General features: G+C 46.4%; 1 protein-coding gene across 1 annotated transcript in view; it reads right to left on the reverse strand.

Moving 5' to 3' along the window:
• Positions 1-23,640, reverse strand: part of Dock2 (dedicator of cytokinesis 2) — a 558,039-nt gene that overhangs the window by 26,957 nt on the left and 507,442 nt on the right. The window contains exons 34-41 of the mRNA XM_021175778.2: positions 19,165-19,250; positions 13,633-13,789; positions 11,947-11,987; positions 8,143-8,233; positions 7,189-7,308; positions 3,886-3,975; positions 2,286-2,390; positions 199-340 (exon numbers count right to left, since the gene is read on the reverse strand). Coding sequence (XP_021031437.1) covers positions 199-340; positions 2,286-2,390; positions 3,886-3,975; positions 7,189-7,308; positions 8,143-8,233; positions 11,947-11,987; positions 13,633-13,789; positions 19,165-19,250 — 832 coding nt within the window. The remainder of the gene's footprint in view (positions 1-198; positions 341-2,285; positions 2,391-3,885; positions 3,976-7,188; positions 7,309-8,142; positions 8,234-11,946; positions 11,988-13,632; positions 13,790-19,164; positions 19,251-23,640) is intronic.

The following is a 23,640-nucleotide window of genomic DNA, read 5'->3' on the forward strand; positions in this document are numbered from 1 at the left end:
TGACCTCACTTTCCCCCTCTGGACATTACAGCCTACAGCTAGTTGAATCCATGCATGTGGACCACACAGTTACAGAGGAGCAGTATAACTGAGATGACTTTTCTGGATCCCACACTTGGAGACTCTGGTGTCAGCTCTGAAATGGCTCTCATCTAAAGCTATGGCCAACCCTTTGGCTGAGACATCCTCCAAGGATACACTGGCCTGGGGCATTCTTCACATCGTCTCCCGGGGCAGAGGTTGTGTTCATCTTTTCTGCGTTGGGGAACTGGCTCAAAAGCTGCATCTGGAAGTCCTCTCTTCGCTCATACTCCTTGCCTCGGTAGATGAACACTTTGTTCTGGAGAGAAAGGAGACCTGTCAGAGACACCAGGGTCTGGGAGTGTGGGGTGTACAGCTCAAGCACAGCTGAAGGTGTTCGGAATGAACTTGGGGCTGGTGGAAGAGAGCAGCTTCGGCATGTCTTTCTCCTCCCAGCCTCTCATCAGTTGAAGTAGGGGCTGACTTAACTGGGCACAGGCCTAGTTCTGAAGGGAGACCAGGGATGCTGATGATCTTGTTTAGAGCAATCTACAAACAGCTTCTGGGGATAATGTACCATGTCACACCCACTTCATTCACATGCCTGCAAAGTTGCCCTTCAATGAGGCCACAAGGCCTAGAGTTGTATGCTGGAAGGAACCAATATCTGGGCCCTTTATTACCTGGCTCCTGGCCAACCTATGCAGGCATTTTCTTTACCTTTCTCTGATCACATTAGTCTCATCTAGAACATAAGTTAAGGGGTGATTTGAGCTACTGGGGGACATTGACAATTCCCAGAACATCTTTTGGTTGTCATAACTCAAGGTGATACTGCTCCTGGCGGTAAAGGAAGAGTCCAGGGATGTGGCTAAGTACCCCACAATATCCATGGGAGCCTCCACAGGAAAGCATTATAAGGTGCCACATGTTTAGGTAACAAAAGTAGGAAACCCTGTTCTAGACCATGGCCATGTCATCTCCATTGAGTCTAATGGCAGCTGAGTTCTTCTTAGCCTGGGCCTGTAACTTAACTGTATGTGCAGTGCCAAGACATCTGGGCATTAGAGGGGCCGGGGATCTTCAGAAGTTCAGATTCCCAGGCTTCCCTCACTCTAGACTGGCTAAAGTGTAGTCTCTAGGAGTCACCCAGGGATACTCCTAGCATATGGTCAGGAGAGTCTGATAAGCAAACAGGCCTGAGTAGACTTAGTAGACTACACTATAAACCCAGGTCATTTCAGGGGTCAGACCTATCATGTACCCGGCATCTTCCTGACTCACAAACTGGAAGCAATCCAGTGTATATTAAAATTCAATCTACCACATGCTAAGAGCAGCCACCAAGATACTGATCAGAAAGAATGATGAGGGACCCTGCGTGTTCCAAAAATTCATCTGGGGGCCACGGGACAGGATCAAAATTACTTCCGTAACGATTCTAAGGGTGTCATTTTTTCCTTCTCATTCACATTTGATCTGGCTTGTCGCTTTCCCATGGTGATGATCACGTGATGATGACAGATCAACACCCCCGTGAGGACAGAGCCCTCTGTCCTCACATCGGGCTTCAGAGGGCTTTGCAGAAAGACAAGTGATATTTACTCTTCTTGCTATTTTTGTTTATTTGCTTGAGATGGGGGTCTCTCTACATAGCCCAAAACAGCCTGGAATTTTCTATGTAGACCAGGTTGCTCTCTCCTTCTGATTCTGTCACAAGTATTCCTCACTGATTTATTAAGTTGGAAAAATGCAGGTATTGTTTATTATTTATGTTAACATGGGACCCAGCACATGGGCTTTTTGTTATTTTTAAGTAAGTTGCCAGACATGTGAGATTTTTCTCAGTTTTTTGTTCTGCATGTGGCACACATTTGTAGAGATAACACACAAATGAAGGAACACCCTGTGACTTCAATAAATATTAAGAGAGCAAAAGGAGCCTGTGAGCAAACAGAGTGAGAACTACTGTCTTGAAATTCCTTGGGAGCAGATCTTACATGGTCTTTCCTTGAACAACTCATTCCTGCACTGGGGGCCTTACTACCTGTCCCTGCAGCTCCATTTTTGGGATAATTACTACCATTGATGATTAGGGTGGTAGAACTGACTCGGGGCTCTACTGGGGGCAGTGGCAGTCCTTGGATAGCAGAACTCAGCTCCTAAGCTTCAAGATTCCAAGAGCAAGCAGATCTTCAAAGCAAAGAGGAACAGTTATGATCCTGAGGTCCCCAGACCCCAGCCCGAGTCACTGGCGAACCTACCCGCAGAAAGGAGGGGAATCCCTGGCCATAGTATCCAACAGCAAAGTAGTCTGGTTTGGGTCTGAGGATTTTCATGATGTTTTCATAGAATTTGGCCTGCTGGGTCTGAAAAAAAAAGAAAACATGACTTGTATCAAGACCATACAGCTGTGTATCTGAGGCATATTGGACTGAAAGAATCCACAGTTACGACATTATCCTCACCCCAGAAACAAGTGTAGATAATGGCATGCCTGCAGCTATGCTTGCGACTATGCCTACATTGCAGTGGACAGAGCCATGCTTAGTGGGCCCACCATGCTAGGTGACCCACATGGAGGAATGCATTTATCCATTTCATACCCATGCCAGTTTTGTATCTTCAATGCTTGAAGTAAGAACTTGGCAGCTAGTCCACGTGGAATTGACCCCAGTGAGCTCCAGCTGGGGGCCCTGCCATCCCCACTGTACTCCCTTCTCTGTGGCAGTGACAGAAATTTCTGAGAGTATATGGATGACCAAATGCCTCCAGATGGAGACATCTTCCTGTGTGTGCACACACACCTAACATATGTTGTGCACTCCAAGAGGTGTGTGCTTTTCAAATGTTCAGACCCCTAAAAAAAGTGTGCAGCTCACTCCACACTTCACAGCACCCTGCAATTGTGCGTTGGTCCTAAAGAAATATTGACATGGCGCAAGCATATGAAGGATATGTCACAAGGATCACTTGATGTGGCATAAAACATACATGTGGATTGCAACAGGTCCCTGGATGGTGTGTACTTCATTCAGGGATGTTAATGTACATTAGTAGTATGTGGGATGCCCTGGCATGTGTCTGCACATAACCTCACACATATGGAAGACTGCACACCTCTGTGTCTTCTAACATGCGTACGTTCAGGGACTATTATCACTGAGTATCCACTGGTGCCGACCCATGTTTGTATTTGGGTCTTATCTTACATAAGCTAAGAGCTCAGCAGACTTACACATGATTACCCGTCTAGCCCTCAATTCCCCACCCTAGCTGTCAATCCCATCAACATTCTGGGATGTTGATGTTGACAACTCCTATTTTACCATTTTCCTGGATGTCTATGTTGACCTTTATGGGCTGAGAATAGAGTTTGGGAGCCAGACACTTGGGCAACCATGAGTGGTGGCGAGGGATGAAGGAACAGCCAAAAAGGAGAGCTTTATTTCCCCTGCTAAGTCTAGTTCCCTGCTAATCCCTGATAGTAGAGGCTGGGAAGGCTAGTCCCTCTCCTGATTTCCCCCACCCCAGTCCTGAGCATCAACATGCTAATGGGAACAGCCAGATGGGAAGCGTGTTAATGTGATTTATCTGTTCATCTGAAAAGCACAAAGTTGTGCTTTTGTTTAATTGGTTTGGTGATTTGTGAAACCTTTACTGCAAATGCAACAGAGCATTTACTGGGAGTGCAGCAGCTGCAGCAGCTGCTGCTCCATCTAACAATGGAGGGCTGATGCTCACCGAGAACTCATCAGGTCTTTCTCCAGCCTTCTGTCTCCCTAACCCACAGGCCTCACTTCTGTCTCTGAGCTGAGCGAGCACTGTGTGTGTGGCGTGCGTGGCTTTCTGGGAGAGCCTTACCAGGTTCTGGCTGAGCAGCTCGTAGTCAAAGATCTCCATCTCATATTGTTCCGCCAGTTCCTTGCACAGGCTGATGGCCTCTTCCCACATCTATGGGATCATCATGGAGACAGTGGTTAGAGGTGGTTCAACTTTTCAGAGCCTTTGCTGAAGAAGGGACTTGAGCCTTGCCATCGCCCGTTGCATGGCAGACAGCTTCTTACCTAGTGCTCACACAGAGCGAGCCTGTGACTTGGTAGTAGTACAAACTTCCCCTGGCTTTCTACCCAGCTCCTTTACTGAATAATGGAGTAACTTGTTTACATGTGCTCTGATCTTCCTAAGTACCGGGAGAGAGGTCACTAACATCATACCTACATTCTAGGTGAGAAATGGAGAGTCATCTGCATAACCAGGAGTGGGCTTGGAGGCCAACCCCAGTTGATTCCGTTTGAAGCTTAGTAAGTACTTGGTGACTTATGCTCACCCCTTGAGTCCCTCACCTGCCCAGAGTGCAGGGGAGACAGGGGAGGCATCAGAACCCTTTGTTAGAGAGAAATGGTTCCCAGTGAAGTATACAAATGGCCTGGCGTCAAGGGCATTTCTGGGGATGGAATTGGTCCCAAAATTCAACCTGTGATCTCCTCTTCCAGTTCTTAATGGGATGATGTGGTTGTAAGTTAAGCAGAGAGCGGCACTGAGAGGTAAGAATGTACTAGAGTATTAGAACATCATTAAAACTTTCAAAGTAGGTCTTCTCTGTTTTTAAAATAAACTGAAAATATGGACCCCAGACACAGGAGCTTCTTCTTTGCTGCTTGACTTTAAGCCATCGCCAAGATCATCCTCCATCTAGGACTACAGAGGCATTCGCAAGCTCTGCAGCCAGGCGTGGGGAGAGGCAGGGCTGGCTGCAGCTTGACAGTCTCAGAGGATACCCATTCCCATTCCACGCTGGGTTTAAAACAGAAAATGCACCTAAATGGAGAAGCCAGAGGAGGCGGGGGAGGCGAGAGTGGAGGCTGCCAAAATTCATCGTGAGCTTCTTAACGAAAGTGCTCTCTGCATCCAAGCATAGAAATAAATAAAACCAAGTGTGGAGCAGAGGAGCCATGGCAGTAAACCCAAGACAGCTTAGTGAGCAACATAAAAATGCTTTATGTGCCAGGAGGACCCCAGTCTGCCGACTTTACCCTGAACAAGAAGGTTGGGTAATAACCTGGCTGGGTCAGAAGGCTGTTTGACACAACAGGGTGTGTGTGTGTGTGTTTGACAGTTTCTCACCAGTATGGGAACAGGAAGAAACAATGGGGTCTCCATGTGCTAAGAGATTTCTAAGAGGCTAAGAGGGGCAGGGCAGTAGTCAGATATCAGCAGTTCCTCCAGTCCTCTGGGACCTCTGGCAGGCACTGATCTCATTGGCTTTACACACAGGTTATGGAGTAAGTGACTGGGTTCTAGTGACAGTGCATGGACATCCATCCATCTGTGCAGTCAAAGATGGGCAAGAGACACTATTTTTGCTGTCATGAACATCAGAGGTGAGGCAAAAGGAGGTGGCTGGAACTGTTGGGTTTGGGGATCAGGTAGTGTCAAGCCAGGCTTATGGAGTGATGGCCTGTGTGTGTCTGTAGGGCAGGAATGTTGAGGGGAGCTAAAGAGTTTAGGTTTTATTCTAGAAGCTTCCATGACCATGGTTTTCAGGGTGAGCTATATCATCTGCTGCCTCCTCTATACTCCTAGGTACCACCATGTAAGCATAGCACTTTTCTTTGAAGAAAGGAGAAGGGTGACTAAGGGTAGGGGGTGCCGATAGTGGTCGAGGAAGCTCTTGTGACATCTAAGTAAAACTCCAAAAAGTGAAAAGATCCAAGCTGCCAGTGGACAGAGGTGGAGGGAATGTTCCAAACTGGGCAAATAAGTGGTCCCTCATTATTGGACAATACCAAAAGGAAACATGCAAAATCTGACAATAATTGATATGTCTGGTTTAGCAACAAGACAACAAGTGCTTTGAGCATGGGGTGCTGTGTCTTCCTGCTCTCTGCTCAGCACAGGGTGGCTGAGTCAAATCCCAAGCTGGAGACAAACTGTACCCCCTCGTGGGGCTCTTCCAGTAGGACTGATGTAATCAGCAATAAACAAATAGAGAGCTCTTATTTGATGGCTAGTGGAGTGAGAGGTTCAAAGATGGCAGAGTCTCTACCCTCCAGAGGCTTATAATCATAAATTCTAGGACAGTCTTTTCCAACTGCTGAGCCTTAGGAATTTATAAGCCCTCCATAGACATTACCTCATGTCATCATTCTGGGGAAAGCGGGAAGAGCAGACTAAGAGGCAATGAACTGCAGAGGCAGGACAAATCTAAACCAAGAATCCAGTGGTGTCCCAATAGATGATGAGAGCTTTTCCCAATCACAGGAAAGCAGGGCTATGTGTGAGCTAGGGGACTTATGGAATGCCTCAAAGATCGAGTAGCGTAGTTAGGTAGCAATGGTGGCCATTAACAAGATGGCATTGCTGCCCGCTGGCTACCATGCTGACATTTCTGACATCCCCCACTTCCCGCCTTGGCCCCTGCCACCTAGTTTTCACCTTATAACTAAGAAGCAGATACTATTAGTATCTCACTATGGTAGCAGGAGAAGTAAAATATCAGAAGAGCCCATCGGAACTGTGGATAGACATGACTGATGAAATGCCCAGACATGGAGGTATACTGTGCTGTGTTGTCTACAGGGCAGATGGTAGCCTTCAGGCTGGAGCTGCCTCAAGGTCTGCTGGAAGCTGGGGCTGGGTAGCAGCTGGTTTGCTTCAGCTCCTGAGCAACCCTGCCAGAATCCTTGCAGAAGAGATCACTGGCAGCACAGTATTACCCATGGTTCTGCCCATTTACCCAACCCATATCACCAGCTCCTGCATGTAAGGTTCTGTTTTAGCCACCAGGCATCCAGCAGTGGACGAGACAAAAGCTTTGAAATTGAGGTCCTCCATAGTGAGAAGCCAGAGAGCAAGCAAATCAATCCCATGTAAGGAAAGGGTTATCAATAGTAGCATAGTGCTCTTCTCTGAGAAAGAAGGGTGGCTCAGGACAGGGGTGCTGAAGGTGGTCGAGGAAGCTCTTGTGACATCTAAGTAAAACCCTGAAGAGTGAAAAGATCCAAGCTTTCAGTGGACAGATGTGGAGGGGATGCTCCAAGCTGGGCAAAGCAAATATAGTGGTCCAGGTGTTGAAACGAACTAACTAAGCACACAGCACAGGAGAGACCTGTCCCTCCCAGTGGTCAATGCTCCCACAGAGAGAGGACTGCAGGCTCCAATTACCTTTCCTTTGTCAAAGTAGCCTATAATGGTCTCATAGAGTGTCTCCTTCAGCTGCCGGTGGGTCTGAGGGTGCTGCTGGCCTGTCTGCATGACCTGGGATGCACACTGCTCATCTGACCACTGAAGAGAGAACACAGGGAAGCCATACAGAGATAAGTGGCTGCCGAGGACACAAGCCTTCCCAGGATGAAAGGCAGAAACCTCCCTGACCAGAGCCTTTCCTGTCTCCCTTTCCCCATCTCAGCTCATCTTTGAAAAACCAGGGTTCCATGGGGGAAGCTGCCCTCATGGGTCCTTGCCGTGCTTGGAGGTCGCCCTCTGGTTCTGATGATGTAAGACAGAGCAGATGAACCAGGGACCATGAGTTATGAGAGCATCTCTGACGAGGAGCAAGACGAAACTTCACAGACACCTCTACTGGTCTCGCCCAGGGTCTCGGTGTCTGTAGTCAGACAGAGGCTGTCTGATTTCCATTTGTGATTTGATTCTGATTTTGGCTAAATTGGACAACTTTGGCTTTCTAGTGGCTTCACAGTGTGGACTTTGGGGATTTTCTCTAAATCCTAATGAGACATGGCCACAGGGCTCCAAAAGCCGAAGGAAAGAATTTCAGGCTTTTGCAGAAACATCTGTAGACATGGAAAGCAGCTCAGTGGGCATGCTAATGATTTATCTTCCACAACACGTGAGATGCTATATAATGGTGAAGATGTATGTCCCAGGAACTTTCAGTTATTAAAGGCAAAGGTCACTCAGTACCGCTGGGAGCAGGTGAAGTAGCACAGAGAAGTGTGCTGCCAGGCAGGGAGTCTGAGGGGCACCAAGAAAAGGAAAATTCCTTGACTTTCTTTCCCCGTTTCTTTTGATTCTTTCTTTCATCCTCTTATAAACTCTTCAACTTGCTGTGAGGACTTGGTGGGGAATCTCAGCATGGATGTCTTCCTGGGACAGTACCTTGAGAAGCCAGGTGTGGAGGAGGAGTGTGTAGGCAGCCTCTGTGTAGTTTTCACAGTCCAAGTGAAGGTCACGCAGTTTATACAGGTATCTGTGTAGGGAGAAATGTGATGAGTTACAAGATGTGGTGATGAGGAATCTGATGGGGATAGGAAGGAGCCAGCCAGAACAAATGGACTCTTGCATAGCCTTCTAGATAAGTGGTAATGATAAAATCTAGTATTTGTTGGACCCTAAGTATGTGCCAGGTGCTATGCTAAGTGATGCCAGGTGCTATGCTAAGTGATACCAGGTGCTATGTATGCTAAGTGATGCTAGGTGCTATGTATGCTAAGTGATGCCAGGTGCTATATTAAGTAATGCCAACTGTTCTGCTAAGTGACTTCTTCCTTTTTACTCCTAAAACAATGCCTGTCTTTCAATAGTGCCCAGGCTAGCCTAGAACTTACTATTTAGGCCAGGATAGCTCCAAACCATGATCTTCCTAAGACGCCCTATGTGCTGGGATCACAGGTGACTGCTCTGATGCCCAACTTTGTGCTAAGTGTTTTAAATGCTTTGTATCACCTAATCTTCTTGACAACCCTATGACATGGGTCCATTAGGGATATCCATACTCTGATGAAAACAAAAACATGAAGCCAGGGCTATCCTGGACAGAATTCAGTGTGCTATAGAATGGTCTGCCCAATGTGATATGGCGTGGAAGCAAAGGAAGAAAATACACGAAGCTTGCCAGGAGTCTCATGCTAATACACAGACGTGCTGGGGTGTGAGCCTGAGCAGCATCTCAATCACTGTGAGAATCCATGAGAATGCAATTCATCAAGGGATGTTCCTGCCCTCTCTTTAAGGTGCTCTAGGAAAGCATAAAAGAAAGAGAGGCAAGCATGGGAGAAAAAGAGGCTAGAGAGACCCTGAGATGCCCACACAGAGACACCGATATTTGGACACCCTGACATTCCCACCCCCTCTTTCTTTGCAACTGACATTTTAATTCTGAGCCCTGAGAAAAATCCTGCGGAAAGGAACTAAGAGCAGAGTTGAGAGCAAAGGGAGGGGGCTTTGACCAGGTAATAGCAGACTGAAGCTCCTGAACCAGAGAGTGAAAAATAAAACTCTCTTTAGTTAAGTTCATGTTCTCAGTTTCGGTCACAGTGATGGAATGCTGACTAACACATGGTGGTTCAGAAAGACTTCTAGCCAGACAGTTGAGCTGGGGTAGATGGGAAGTGGGGGGAGCAGCCCTGGCAGAAAGATTCAACTCATTCTTCCAGCATTGACTGAAGATTGGAAAACTGGGGTCTGTGTTAGTAGGGGGAGGGAGGGGGAAGGGAGCTGTTTACACACACACACACACACACACACACACACACACACACTATTTTATGTGCATTAGTGTTTTGCCTGTATTTATGCCTGTGTGAGAGTGTCAGATGTTGAAGTTACAGATGGTTGTGAGCCATCATGTGGTTGCTGGGAAATGAATCTGAGTCTTCTGCAAGAGCACTCAATGCTCTTAACCTCCGAGCCATCTCTCTAGCCCCAGAGAGTGCAGTTTTTATATCCACAGCAATGTCTGTCCACTCTCTTCCCCAACCCACAATGCCCTGCTGATAACAGCCATCAGTGAAGTTTGGAATTTGGAAACACCCATTCTTCCCACAGGGCTCAATCCTATCTCATCACTTCCCTACCAACCACCCATTAGACCCCCCATCCTTTGGCTAAACAACATCCAGGAGAGTGTCTCCAGGAGATATCACCCATGCTATTTCCACTTCTGAACCAGCTAAGGCTCCCCTCTACTCTCCTTTGTTAATTTGTAGGCTTAACCATCTGCTATACAGCCCCAAGGAAGAAATTTTAATGAGCCCACCAGGGCTACTGAGTCAGATGTCTCTGTGTGCTTGAGTGAGGTACCACAGGGAACAGAGAATGGCATGGCCACAGCTGGGTCTAAAAGGGCCACCACCACCCAATGAGGTGCCAGAGTGGAATGAGGGTACAGTTGTGATGACTTCTGAGCTTTTCAGGAAGAAGAACTGTCGGTTTTTACAAAGTCTCTAGATGTAAAAATGTTGGCAACCCATGGAAAGTGTTTTAAACACTATACCTGCCAAAGAGAACAGGCTTTCAGAACATCACAACGTCTGGAGTAAGCCAATATGGCGGCTTTCCTAGATTAACACAGGCCCCAATCTCCAAGCCTGTGGGGGTCTGGGACTTTCCATCTGTGCTTCTGAAGTGGAAACGAAGAAAGAGTTTGGAGAGAGGAAAGCCTGCATACTAGGCATGTAGAGAGAGTCTTGCATCTCATCCTCCAAACAGAAGGCAGAATGATTTATTTGGTTTTGTTTGGTTTTTTGGTACAAAAAAAAAAAAAAAAACAAAAAACAAAAAGCAAACAACAAAAAAAACCAAACCAAACAAAAACAAAACAAAACCCACAACAGTAGTTGGAAAGACTTATCCCAAAAGGCCATCCTGGCCCTGCAGACCCCAAAGCTTCATGTATCACAAAGGTCGGGACAGCCTGTGGAATGACTTCCTCCACACCACTGGACCAGTGTAAAGCAAGAACCTAAGCACAGTGGTCGGCTCAAAGTGAGTTTAGGTGCACAGGCTCAGCTTCTAACAGAACACGCTGCTGGGCTGTTGACTCACAGGAAGGGGCACAGAAGCCAGTGGGCAAAAATCCATTGTTGCTATTTATTGGAGAAAAACATTGGCAATAACAGACCTGTTCAACAGTACAGGTTTGGCTATGTAAATGACAGCATCTTCTAGGAAGGAAATTTTGTAGTTCCATTACAAGTGATGCTGGTAAAAAGAAGTGAGGGATAAATTATTAATACTAAAACTCAGTGCTTGCAGAAACAGTGCATGCACAGAATTAGATGTGTATGTAAGCATAAAAAAGCCTGAAAATATGTATGCATTTTAGAGATTTATTTCATATTTTATTTTGCTAGTCGGTATTTTATGAGGCTTTTTGTTTTGATAAAGAAAAATCTGTGTTATTTTTATAATGAGTAAAAAATGCTAGTAATATAGTTGTGAGGGGTTTTGGGGGGGCAGGAAAAATATGAGATACTGAGAAAATTTGCAAAGGAGCTTTTTTTTTTTTTTTTTTTTTCCAGGCTAATGTCCTTAGAAAAGTCTTTTATGATAAACTTAAAAATCTAATAAATGCCTAGCAGGGAGGAGACATATGTCACATGATATTCTTCTCCCTTTTATTTATCTTTTTCTAACATAACTATTTGTGTGTGTATGATGTGTGCATAGGAGGGTATATATGCCATATCACATGTGTGGAGGTCAGGATACAGCTTGAAAGAATCAGTTCTTTCCTTCCCCTATGTAGGTCTCAGGGATTGAACTCAGGTCTCCAAGGGCTTGGGAGCAAGCCCCTTTACCTGCTGAACCTTCCCACCACCGCCCTCTCTTCCCTTCAAAGCAAGCCAACCAAGGGCTTATCATGTTCTGAGCCTAAAGAGGGTTTCTCATGCTGCCCCATGACAGAAGCAAATAAATACACATCTCAAATGGCATCCTTTAAGAGAAATGCACAGAGAAGGACTACAGGCAGTCTGAGAGCTCCAGGCCATTCCGTGGGGACGACCAGAGAAGAACAGAGAGTGCCACCAAATCTCAGAAAATTGAGAGGAATCAGAACACCAAAAACCAGATGCGAAGAAGACAGGTCTAAATTCCATATCAGAGGCAGCATGGGCAGTGATGGATACTGAGCACAGAGGTACCATAGCAGGCGGAGGCTTTATATGACAAAGTTCTTACCTTATGTACATCTCTTCCCGGTTGTTATCTTTGTAGAAATTCTAGGCAAGGGAGGAAGAAAAATGGTATTGAGTGCTTTTCATTGCAGGGCTTTGGGGAAAGAGAATGTGACGATGGAGATGAGAGAAAGATCACTGCTTACTGTCTGGGAACCCCAAGAAAGAGCAAGACTTTCACTTTGCCAAGTGCACCCAATAGCCTCGTTGGGAGACTTTGCTCTGCAAGTCACTTCCCTGACTGTAAAGGGACAGAGCAAATGTCTCAGTCATCACATATTAGGGGATGCAGTGAGCGGTTGGTCAGGCTGAGTGGTAGGCTATCAAGACTGTGCCTGTCTAGTTTTTAAAGACAGCCTGGCTTAAACGTAGGAGACGCCCCCCCCCCCAAACACATCCTAATTCTGACAACATAGAACCTTCTAGAGATTTATATTCCACAGCTAAAGCAATTAAACTTGGTAGTGCCTGGGAGATACCCCAGTGCCAGCTTAGATGTGCTTGTTGGTTTGTTGTTTAAATTTTGCTTCTTGTTGTTATTGCTTTTGAGGTAGTCTCCAAGCAGGTCTCAGATGCGTGGTCTCTCACATTAGCCTCCTGGGATTACAGGTATATTTCACTAGGCCTGGTTCTTAGGAGTTGTTTGTTGTTTGTTTGTTTGTTTGTTTAATTAAGAGTCTGTGTGTATGAGTATATGCCACAAGTATCTCAGTGCCCATGGAAGCTAAAAGAGGGTGCCACATCCCCTAGAGCTGAAATTACAGGCAGCTGTGAACAGCCTGACATAGCTATTAGGAATTGAACTCGGATCTTCTAGAAGAGCAAGTGCTCTGAACTTGCTGAGCCATCTTTTCCCAGTTAGGGGTCATTTAGAGTCATAGTTGCCCTGGACTCTGCTACTGGAAGTCCTACTCTTGTGACAATTTAAACCAAATCCTTACAGATTTGGAGCCAGTCTAAAAGCCATTTGCAGGGTGTGAGCATCCACACCCTCCCGAGGCTTAGAGAAGAGCAGGTGACATGTTCCAGGCCATGCAGGCAGGGGGCTGGTAGTCCTCATCAGCATGCGCTCTCGTGACAGCAGACCCTTGCACTGCTCCTGTCTTACTGCCTTGGATGTCCTCGTCCCAGGCATGTAGACCTGGCTGATGAAAGTCAATTTCTTCAACCATCTCCGTCCTTCCTCAGAGAGAAACTGGAAAACCCCTCTCCACGCTCTCTATGTAAATCAGGCCTAGTGGAACTATTAGCATTGGATTCCTTTCTGCTGTAGTCAGGATTTTTAAAGTCCCCTTGGCATTCTGAAAAATCAATAGCAATATCTAAGCTGTTACAAAAGAGTTCACGTCGATAGGAGAGGCCACACAACAGAGCCTGAGGGGCAAAACTTGTATTTCTGGAGATCTGGGAAAGGCAGGTAGCACATGTAATGTGCTAAATATTGCTATCTTCCTTCTACTGATGCATAAAGCCCTTAAACAAATCTTCATAGCTCCCACTTGGTATATAAGGAAACTGAGGCACAGAAAACCTCAAGACACAGAGCACAGATGCTGGATTTTAACCGTCTTGGGCTGTGTTCCACAACAGTTAGCCTTGCTTGTCTCCCAAGAGCAGAAGTGAGGTCCAAGCTTAGCCTGCAGCAGGATATGGGTCCAACCTGGTCCATGGGGACCTGGCAGTCACTCACCAGCAAGTTCACTGTGCAGCTCATACGGTTGTCTTTGCTCTCATCTGTCATCACGCCCCGGTAATCTAATAACTTCTCCAGCAGCCCTTTGACCAAGCTCACAAAGTTCTCCACCGACTTGGCAATGCTCGGGTGTTCCGCTGTGCACTCCATCAGGCTGGGAGGAGAGAGGATGCTGAGCTTACACTGGGAAACTGGCTGTCAGTTACAGTACTACACCAGTGGCCAGTGAGCCCAAGTTCACGGTTGACCTATTTTCTACACCCAAACAGTAATCTATCCATACAGCACAGCAAACATTCTAATACTACCAGAATGGGAAAAATAAAAATAAAAAATATTCCCATATGGCCAGGGGTGTGTGGGTGGGGCAGTAGATGGCTACGATTATACCAGCAGGAGTAGTACAGGGAGGTACCTATTCTGGGTAGTGATTCTCACAATATCTAGCAATGTTTCACATGTATATATCTTCTGATTCAACAACTCAACTTCAGGGAATCTTGTCTATAGGAGTCTGTACTATAGAAGTATTTCTAGAACTACGCCAGGGTATATTTATAGGATTTTTAACTTGTATAAGGTAGTGAAAGAGCTGGAACCATCTAAAGTGTCTGTCAGGTAGAAAGTGGTTAAGTGAAGTGATGTATTTTCACACAACATGGTTCTATGAAGCCATTAAAAAGTATTAGGAAATGAATCAATGACATAAAATGCTCTATAAAATACACGGTTAAATGAGATGCGTAAGTATCTGAACATTTTATTTTTATGTAATTGATTGTTTCGGAGATGAGTGTGTCCGGATTGCTGTCCTTAGTAGCATAAGAAGAAGCACTCCTTTAATGCCTCATCATGGTCTGTTGAGAAGAGATCCCTATGTACAGGGATACTAAGGGATGGCAAGGTCACCTAACTTGCTCAAGGTCACACAGTTGGTACATCAGTAGCTTGGATCTGGCATCTCTGCTCCATCACCCAACACCGTGGGTGTAAACCTCAGGTGTCACAAGACATATAGTTAGGAAGGACAAACACTAGCCACTTAATTGTGGCCCCTTCTATGTGAAGAACAGAGATGAGATGCTCTATTCTTCTACTGAAACATAGAAGGATTAGCTAGGAAAAAAAAAACCCTATAAAATTAGTATTAAAATGTTACCTTGCTATTTTCAGACACTTATCTGCTGATAAATGTGATACTGGGAATACTGTAGTAGAGAGTGACTAATACACAGAGGACGTTGCCTGTCCTTACAAATCAGGGTGAGAGATGAGTAAGGTAAACTTGGGGTAGTGAAAGCTCTCCTTAGCCACGTGTGTAGTTCTAGACATTATGTTGATCCCTTGGAGAATTTCAACAACTAGAAATTTTTCCTTCCTATTTCTAGAAGAGGAGATTGGGGCAGACACAGGTTAAAAGGTCAGCTGAAAGGTTAAGTGGCGACCTTAGGAGTGAAGCTGGTCATTGTTCAATTTGGGGAGAGATTTTCCTGCAGACATTGCATCTATTCTTGGGTGCCTCAGGGCTCCCAAGTTACTCCTCTGGACAGTGCAAGTTCCCAAGAGATCTCAGGAGAAAGGAAAAGAAAAAAGAAAAGAAAAGAAAACCAAGGATGTTGGAGGGTCACTTCATTCCAGAGGTCACATCAGGCTGCAAGGAGGTGACATTTCAAACTGTGGCTAGGATCAGACACATTCATCCTGCCCTAAGAGTAGCATTTGTTCCTGGCTCTCAACAAGCAATGCAAATGGCCCATGATTTACACCAGTCTGGTTCTGCTGTAGCTGTCCCTACTTCTCTGAGACAGCTCTGTTCCTCATTCTAATGATAATTCAGTCAGGCTCTGCCCAGTATTTGGTGTGGAATTCCAGGCAAAAGACCTTCCTGGGTTCAAGCCTGGCCAGAGCAAGGGTTCTTGGCCCTGCAACACGCTAGAATGTCTAGGGAACTTTTACAAAGCCAAGCCCAGCCTAAGCCACATCTCTGGAACCTCTGGAGGCTGGGGCAGCAAATGATTTGCTCTGAGACTCTCCCAGCGATTCTAGTGTTTAGCTGGCATTGGCAACCACTTCTATGATTGGCTTTGCTCATTCCACCTGGGTGGACACTATCTGAGCACACTTCTAATGGAGTCTGATTTGGGGCTCTGGGCTGAGACCCTGCTGCCTAGTTCCCAATGCTGCAGGGTGCTGGGCCACCCTGTAGACACACAAGGGTTTAAAAGATTTTTCTTGAGTGCTATGGTATCTTTATTCTTTTGGTGTGAGGCAGGAAGGCTGCTCACACTGTTGGGGATCGATGGGCTGGGTAGTTAGCTCTCACCTACTCATCTACCCACTCAACCAAGCTGTATTGTTCTACAAGCATCAGAACCAAGCCACCTGGAGGTCCTAGCTCAGCAGGGGAGGCAGAGAGATAAAAATGAACTCCAGTGTGTGAGGGTGTGCAGACCTACACTGAGAACTGCCTGCTCTCCTGCTACCATGCTAAGCCTGTTTCACCGTTTATCCTGTCTGGACCCCTGTAATTCCTTAAGGCGACTAGGTTAACTCCCACACCATAAGCAAAATGTGAAGCCTTTGGGCCTAGGTTCTGATGGCTATCCTGTCAAGGTCACACAACCCTCTCCCTTGAATTCCACAGCGGAGTCTAAGTGACAAGAAGAAAGCTGTGGGAATGGTGGATTCACGTGGATGATGCTGGGTGAAGCGTGCTGACATCATCCTTTGCAAGCCAAGGCCTTGGGGACCAAAGCCGTGGAGCCACCCTGCGAATTACTTGGTATAGGAGGCCTCTAGATGGAGTCTTACTATTCCATCCAGTGAGGGAAGAGCTTTCTGAGGGTAGGGAGGACTGCAGGACTCTGTAAGTCTGCAGTGTACTCTATGCACAAAGGCACATGAAGACTAAAACTCACCTGCATTCCATGTCTAAACCTTGTTCCTGGTTCAAAACTGTGGCTGGCACAGGAAGGGAAGCCCTGGTTCAGTCACAAAAGCACTGTCCAACTTTTAAGCAGAACCAGAAGACTGGATCTGTCTAGATCCAGCTCAGGCCCTGCATCAGGGACTAGAAGGATGTGCCACGGGAACTGAGGTGACCCAACTGGAGAAAGGCAGTAGCCCCAGAGCTCCCAATGACCACCTTATATTCCACTTGGTTGATAATAAAAATAGAAGCTAAGACACCTGTACTATATACGAGGCATCAGCAACTATGCTAATGAAATAAAACTAAAAGAAGTGAAGAAGAAAAGCAATCACTAGAAGCACCCTGCAGACCTTCCCACTTAGCCCCGACAACGTGTAAGGGGTGGACTATTTTGCATGTAAGGAAACTGAGGCTCAGGGAGGTCAGAAGAAAGAGTAGGGCCCAGGGCCCGTGGCCATTCTGAGCAGGCCCCAACTCCTGCCTTTGGCCTAGTTCATTTTGTGTAAAAAATCATTCACACCTCCATCTTGGGAGGAAAATAATGAGCTGCCTTTAATTTCCCTGACCGCTAAGGACTCCTTTGATAAAGAATCGCTCAGGAAGGCTTTTGTGAACCCTGCTGGTAGTCTGAAGCCTGCCACAGGGCTTCATCCGCTTAGAGAAATGGAAATTGCCAGAGCAAACAGGGTTCAGCTTCTCAACAATATTTAGAATCTCCCTTTCAGAGCTTCGAGACAAGTGCCGACTTCTGGCCCTGGGGGGAGAGAGATTCTCCAGTGAACCCACCAACCCTTCTCCGATGGCTCTGTTTGCAGTATGGGTGTATGGGAAACCTGTGTCCAGCATCAGGCAGAGCCAGGGCTAGCTGAGATGAGAAGATGCTTTCAGGGTCTCCACTGTTACTGCTGAGCTCTGGCTATGTTGGGATACAGGATAGGGACCATAACAGGGGGCCATGGCAAAGCCTTTTATTTGCCTTTGCCATGAAAGGCAAATATTCAGAGAGGACTGAGGAAAGAGTCCAAAAACCAGAGCCACATCAGAGCCCGGACAGGAAATCGGGATGCCTGACCATTTTCCCAAGCCTCCGGAGAAGGCCTCTCAAGCAGGGCAATTAGGAGGCAGCCAATGACAGGAACTGGGAGCCAGGCCGAGGGACCGAAGCAGTCATTAAACCCGTACTTGCTGTGTGCCAGGTGCTTCCTAATTACTCCAGCTTCAAAATAACCACGGGAGCCTGTTATTCCCACTTTAGAAATGGGGATACTGAGGCCAGAGGGGTCATGCCATTTGCCTAGAGTCATACAGCTGCAAAGTGAGGGAGCCAGGATTCAATCGGTGTACCCCCCTCCCAAAAGATGCAAGTAGATGATAAGCCCCAGAAAAGTGTTCAACATCCTCAGCCACGTGGAAATGGAGATCAGAACAAAAGGGTCTTCCGCATGTTTTTGCCAAGGTGGCTATAATTGCTAGGATGGATGTTAACAGGTGATACAAGAAGAAGGGACATTGGTGACCTCCTGCTTGGCCAATGGAGAAAAGTGTGGAGCTGTACCCTTGTGTGCCTACTGTCCCCTCAAGAAGCTAGCTGTCTTTATCCGGATGTTACCTTATAGCCATGCAATTCTATACTAAGGTACTATTACTATACTCACAGAGTCAATCTAAGAGCCAACAAAGTAGATACAGGCTAAACAACCACCTTCTGGTTATTAAGAGAAAAAAATGAGTGAACAGTCACAAAGTGCCATAGTCTATGAAATGTTTGTAACAGATAAATCGTGAGTGAGAAAGCCATCATGGCTACACTAGGCTATGGGGAGTGTATTGCTACATGCATGCCTACGTGTATAGGGAAGGCATGCCTGAGGAGTACAGGGCTCCTTTGATAGGGTAATGAAAATATTCTAATTTTAATTGTTATGTAGTCACTCAGTTCAATAAACACACCAGAGCAGTGCATGCTGGGTAGACAGCACCGTATATGAAATTATCTTAACATTTGAGAAAACAAAACAAAAATTTCTTGACTTCAAGTTCAGTCATGCTGAGTGCTGTTTCCTCTGCACTGTCTGCTCCAGATTTGGGCACTGAAGTCTTGCAGGGCACACTGAAGGTCTTATACCTCCTTCAAGGAAGCTCTTCTCTGCATGCTCTGTCAATGTGCTTACCTCCCTGAGCTTAGGAAGCCACCCAGTGAAACATGACCCAAGACAGTAAACCTGACCAGAGAGACACACAATGTGAGCTGCTCACAGTCAAATCTGTCAAAAACCAAAGAGGAAGATGGCAGTAATGACTCAACGCTTCAGATCTAAAGAGGCGGTTTTCACACTACCAAGCTCTTTTCTCTTTCCAACACAACGTTTCCTTTTATGCAGTCCACCCCATCAACAGCAAAGCACAGGTACTTCCTGAGAAATGTCAACTTTCCTTCCCCAAAAGTTCCTTCAGTACCAAGAGCTTCCTGCAAAAGTTTCCCAGGAGTACCAGCAACCCCATACCCTGCTGTGAGAGCCTTCCACCCGTGGCTGTCCCTTCTCCTCCACCCGTGGCTGTCCCTTCGCAGGCGTTCTGGTCCTCCAGCCTGCACTTACATGGACTCCAGCAATTGCATGTACTGCTCATCCCCCCGGCCTCCTTCCACCTCATGGTCCAGCTTCAGGATGATTTCATTTTCAAACTGGAAAAGTGGTTGAAAATCAACAAAAACAACATTAGAGGACCACGTGCTGCGCCAGTCAATTCATTAGTGGTATCAGAGCATCAGGGAGCAACTATTTTCTCCCATTCCCAGTGCCTGGGCCTGTGAATTGAAAGTTGAACAGGACTTAATTCCTCTCCAGAGGGTAGGGAGGAGGGAGCTGGGATGAGGGCTGGAGGATGGGGGCCTAAGAGGGAGAGAGGAGGGAGAGCGAGAACGTCTCAGATACTCTTCATTTGAGCTTGCTATCCAAGGTTAATTAGAGGTTTTACAGGAAGATAAAGGGGGAAGGGAATCCCAGGCATGTGCTAGAGCCCTGTATCACTGGTGCATTCGCTCAGACAGCTATTATTTTAGTCCTCTATTCCTTTCCCCATAGTCTGGTGATCATACCAGACCTGATCTCAGTCCATGGGGCTCAAGCATTCTCGGAACAAATGTGCACACCTGACACAGGCCTAGCTCCTAATCAGTGTATTCTAACACTCATGACCCAAGAATCATAAAGACCCAGGCTGATCCAGAGAGTCTAACCTGAGACTTTGTTGGAACTCTTTGCAACAAGTGTCATGCTACTCAGTTTGGAAAGGGACTGTCACAAGCCTGAGGCTGCTAATGGTAACCCCAGTGAATGTCTGCTTGGAATCATACTCCATGAAGGGAAGTAGAGAGGAGGGGGTGTGCAAAGACCTGATGTCACTCTGAGTTCCTGGAAGCCTTCTCATCTCCATGAGTTGATATGTATGACTATGTTTAAACACACACACACACACACACACACACACACACACACACACACACACACANACACACACACACACACACACACACACACACACACACACACACACACACAAAATCAACCAGTGTTGTGTCCATTTGAATTGATGTTTTGTTACCTGCAGCAGTGTGTGTGTGTGTGTGTGTGTGTGTGTGTGTGTGTGTGTGTGTGCTGGAAAATATAAATAAGAAATAAAGCAAAGAGCAGATCTCATATTCTCAGGGACTATACCAGTAACAATAGCAGAAGTCAGAGATAAGATTAATAATCAGAAATCAACTTTCCTTCTGTGATATTTCCAAATCCACTGCATTGAAATCAGAGAATGTTTTCTCTCTAGTGCCCAATGTCAAGAAGCATTTTGCCCAGGGGAAATCATGGCTTATTCAATATACTGTCTGGAAGCATCCCACTGTGTCTCTGTACAAGGCTGTGACTCAGAACACTTTTCATTGTCTTGGTGCATACATGAAGTCCATCTGTGTCATTTATTGCTATGAACAAAACCAGTCCTTGTAGAGAGGAAGGGGAACACGGCAAAGGCCCCTGAGATCTAAGAAGGCATGGGGGGGGGGGGCTACTTGGCTTCTAATGCAGCCTCCTTACACTCAGTCTTCATAATATCCCAGGAGGCCTGAGGGCAAGAGTCACCTTTGAATGCAATAATGCTTGATGAGCAGCCATCCCTGGTCTGGCACAGCCCCCAGGAACCGCCAGTTATTATTACAGATGAAGCAGGGGCTGTTTCAGACCTCAGATGAATGTTGGAAGGCATTGGCAGCTCTTTCCTATGCATAAAGGATGGAGTCCATTCAGTCAAAATCTTGAGGTGACAGAAAAACAGGACACAGATGCAATATCGGCCTTCCACTCGTGCGATGCGACCATCCCCTCACATCCAGGGTGCTCAAAGTCAACAGAAAGAACCAGAGAGTTCATGTTGATCTAGCACAAGCACTAAGGAGTTTTCTGTAAGTTGCCAGAGTTTGGTGAAGAGATTCTGTAAAGGGAGCCTGGAGCCATGGGCAGGGCTGTGATAAATACAAAGGGAAGGGTAATCCCCATGGGGAGATGGTGGGAACAAGGCTATGGTGGTAAGGATGCTGTACAGCTGGAGCAGGGACTTGGAGGGAGGGATGGAGGAACGGAGGGAAGGAGGGGAAGGAGGAGAAGGGAGGGGAAGGGAGGGGAAGAAAGGAAAAAGTAAGCCAGCCAGCCAGTCTCTGAATTTAACCTTACCTAAAGCCTTCCCATCCCCCTGGTTATAAAGGAAAGAAAGAAAGAAGGGACAGGGATGCACAGTGGGGTTGTCTGGAGGGGAAATGGGCTGCCAGTCTGTAAATGAAGCATGTCCCTTATAAGATGCATCTTGTAGGCATCTCCTCTGTATTATTATTTTTAAAATGTCAGGAGCTGGTATCTGTGATACTTAGAGATATCCTCTATATTAAGAGCATAAAGAAATAAGCCCAAAGATAATACATATAAAAACAGGCTCCGTGTCTGAGCCATTGGGTTTGAACCTGGAATCCCACTCAGGGTTGGGTGTTGAATGCTTGGCTCCCAGTGGGTGGTGCTGTTTGAGAGGCTGTGGATCCTTCCAGAGGTGGGCATAGCTGGTAAAGCAGGCATTAGGTATGAGCATCCGAGAGTGGCACAGGCCTTGGTTCCTGTCCTGCTCTTCTTCCTGGCCTACTGTGAGGTAAACAACATCTGTCAAACACCAGCCACCTTTAACTGAGCTGCCATGCTTGACCTCCAATGGTGGACAGAAACCTAAAACCATAAGCCAGAATAAATTTTCCCAGTCTTAAGTTGTTTCTATCAGGCACTTTGGCTGTGGTGGTGCAATGATAGCAAATACATAGGTGTTGGATCCTCCCCGCATTCCCCTAACATACTGATGAAGAACTAAAAGGTCTTTCTAAGCCTCAGTTAACTAAGCTACATCATGAGATGACAAAGATCCTCTGCAATGGGCCAGTGGGTAAAGTTAAGCCCCACAGGCAAGATGGTCTCTGTCAGAACTTCTCAGCTTTGTTGTGCAAAACAGCTGCAGACAGCACAGAAACACTAGCATGACAGCCACCAGAAAGCTCTATTTACAAAACAGGTGTCAGGGCAGATGTAGTTTGTCAGTCCCTTGTCAATGCAAACAGTATTACAAAGCATCCATGACACCGCACTGCCATAAGGAGTAGAGCCTCATATAAGTTCGTGTGCACTGAATGAACCCCACCATTACCATCAGCAATGTTGCCGTTATTGTTGCTGAATGCTACTGGAAAGCAGCTTTGGGCAAGAAACATAGCATTCTGCTGTTGTGGTGGTCTGAGTGGTTCTCTGGGAAACGCTGGCACCGTTCCTCCTGGTGAGATGAACTGTTCTTAGGAGCAGAGCAGTGAATAGGGTAAATAAGCACTTGTCTCGGGGTCACAAAAGAGCCTGTCGGGAGGCAAATTGCAGGGTACCAGGGAGGGGGCAGAGCCAGAGATGGCACAGAGCTCCTGAGTTTTCCGGGGTGGGTAGGAGAGTTAAGGTCTCTGATAGACACATCCCGTGACATGCTCAGAGTTGCCTGTGCCCACAGGCTTTGATTTGCTCAAGTCATGCTTTCACATTTTTTTCCTGGCCACAAGGCTATGGATAAATTAGCTAATCTTTTTGACGTCACTCTCTTTTGTCCCTTCAATGCAGGTTTGAAACAGTACCTACTTCACAGTGGCAGTCTAAGGAGTTAGTGGGAAATTGTGTGTGTGAGGTCAAGCCTGGTGCTTAGGGTACAGTGGATTCTGTCAGTGTTCACAGTGACTACCATGAACATTGGTATGTCCCTGTCTCACCACTGACATCATAATCTCATGTAACCCTTATTTATGGCAGCCATGGAAGATGGATGGTGTCTCCACGTTATAAATGAGGACACTGAAGCCAAGGGCCTTTGTCTTAGGTTTTAAAGGCTAGTTGAACTTGAGCTAGGTTAGACCCGGGGCTACAACCCTTCTCACACAAACACCACCATGTCATTCTGACAGGTCTCACTCTGAACACCGTCACTGTGCAGTGCTTAGGCTGCAGTCTGTCTCCTCCTAATTAATTCCTTCTTCAGCCCCAACCTCACCTCTATTTCCCTTTGTCATTTGCTCCCCTGACAGAGATGTTGGGGAAAACATTATTTTGGCAAAAGTTAGATTTTAGTTCTCATATGAATCTTGAGAACTAATTCAAACCAAGGGTATGAACCCTAAACTTCCAGAAAGGACCTTCTTTTCTAGCTTGCCAGGCTCTCCTCCACACTTCTGCTGCCTCTCCTAGCAGCTAAATGGCATCCCAGCTATTTATTATCTTACTCAATAGAATGTTTTCTGATGGGGGCTTTGCCCTGCTAAAGTGGAAAATAGAGGAACCACAAGAGCTTCCTTCTATTTTGGGCACTGAGTTTAATGGGGACAGGGTATTACACATCTGGATGAGGGAGGGATACCAAAGATGAAGCTGTCCAACCACCTTTGGACTCCTTTGTTAACAAAATGATGGTCGGTGGGTAGAGGCACGATTGGCAGGAAATTGGAGGTAATGATGTCATGT

The sequence above is a fragment of the Mus caroli genome, chromosome 11 (genome assembly GCF_900094665.2).
Source record: "Mus caroli chromosome 11, CAROLI_EIJ_v1.1, whole genome shotgun sequence".
NCBI classification, from domain to species: domain Eukaryota; kingdom Metazoa; phylum Chordata; class Mammalia; order Rodentia; family Muridae; genus Mus; species Mus caroli.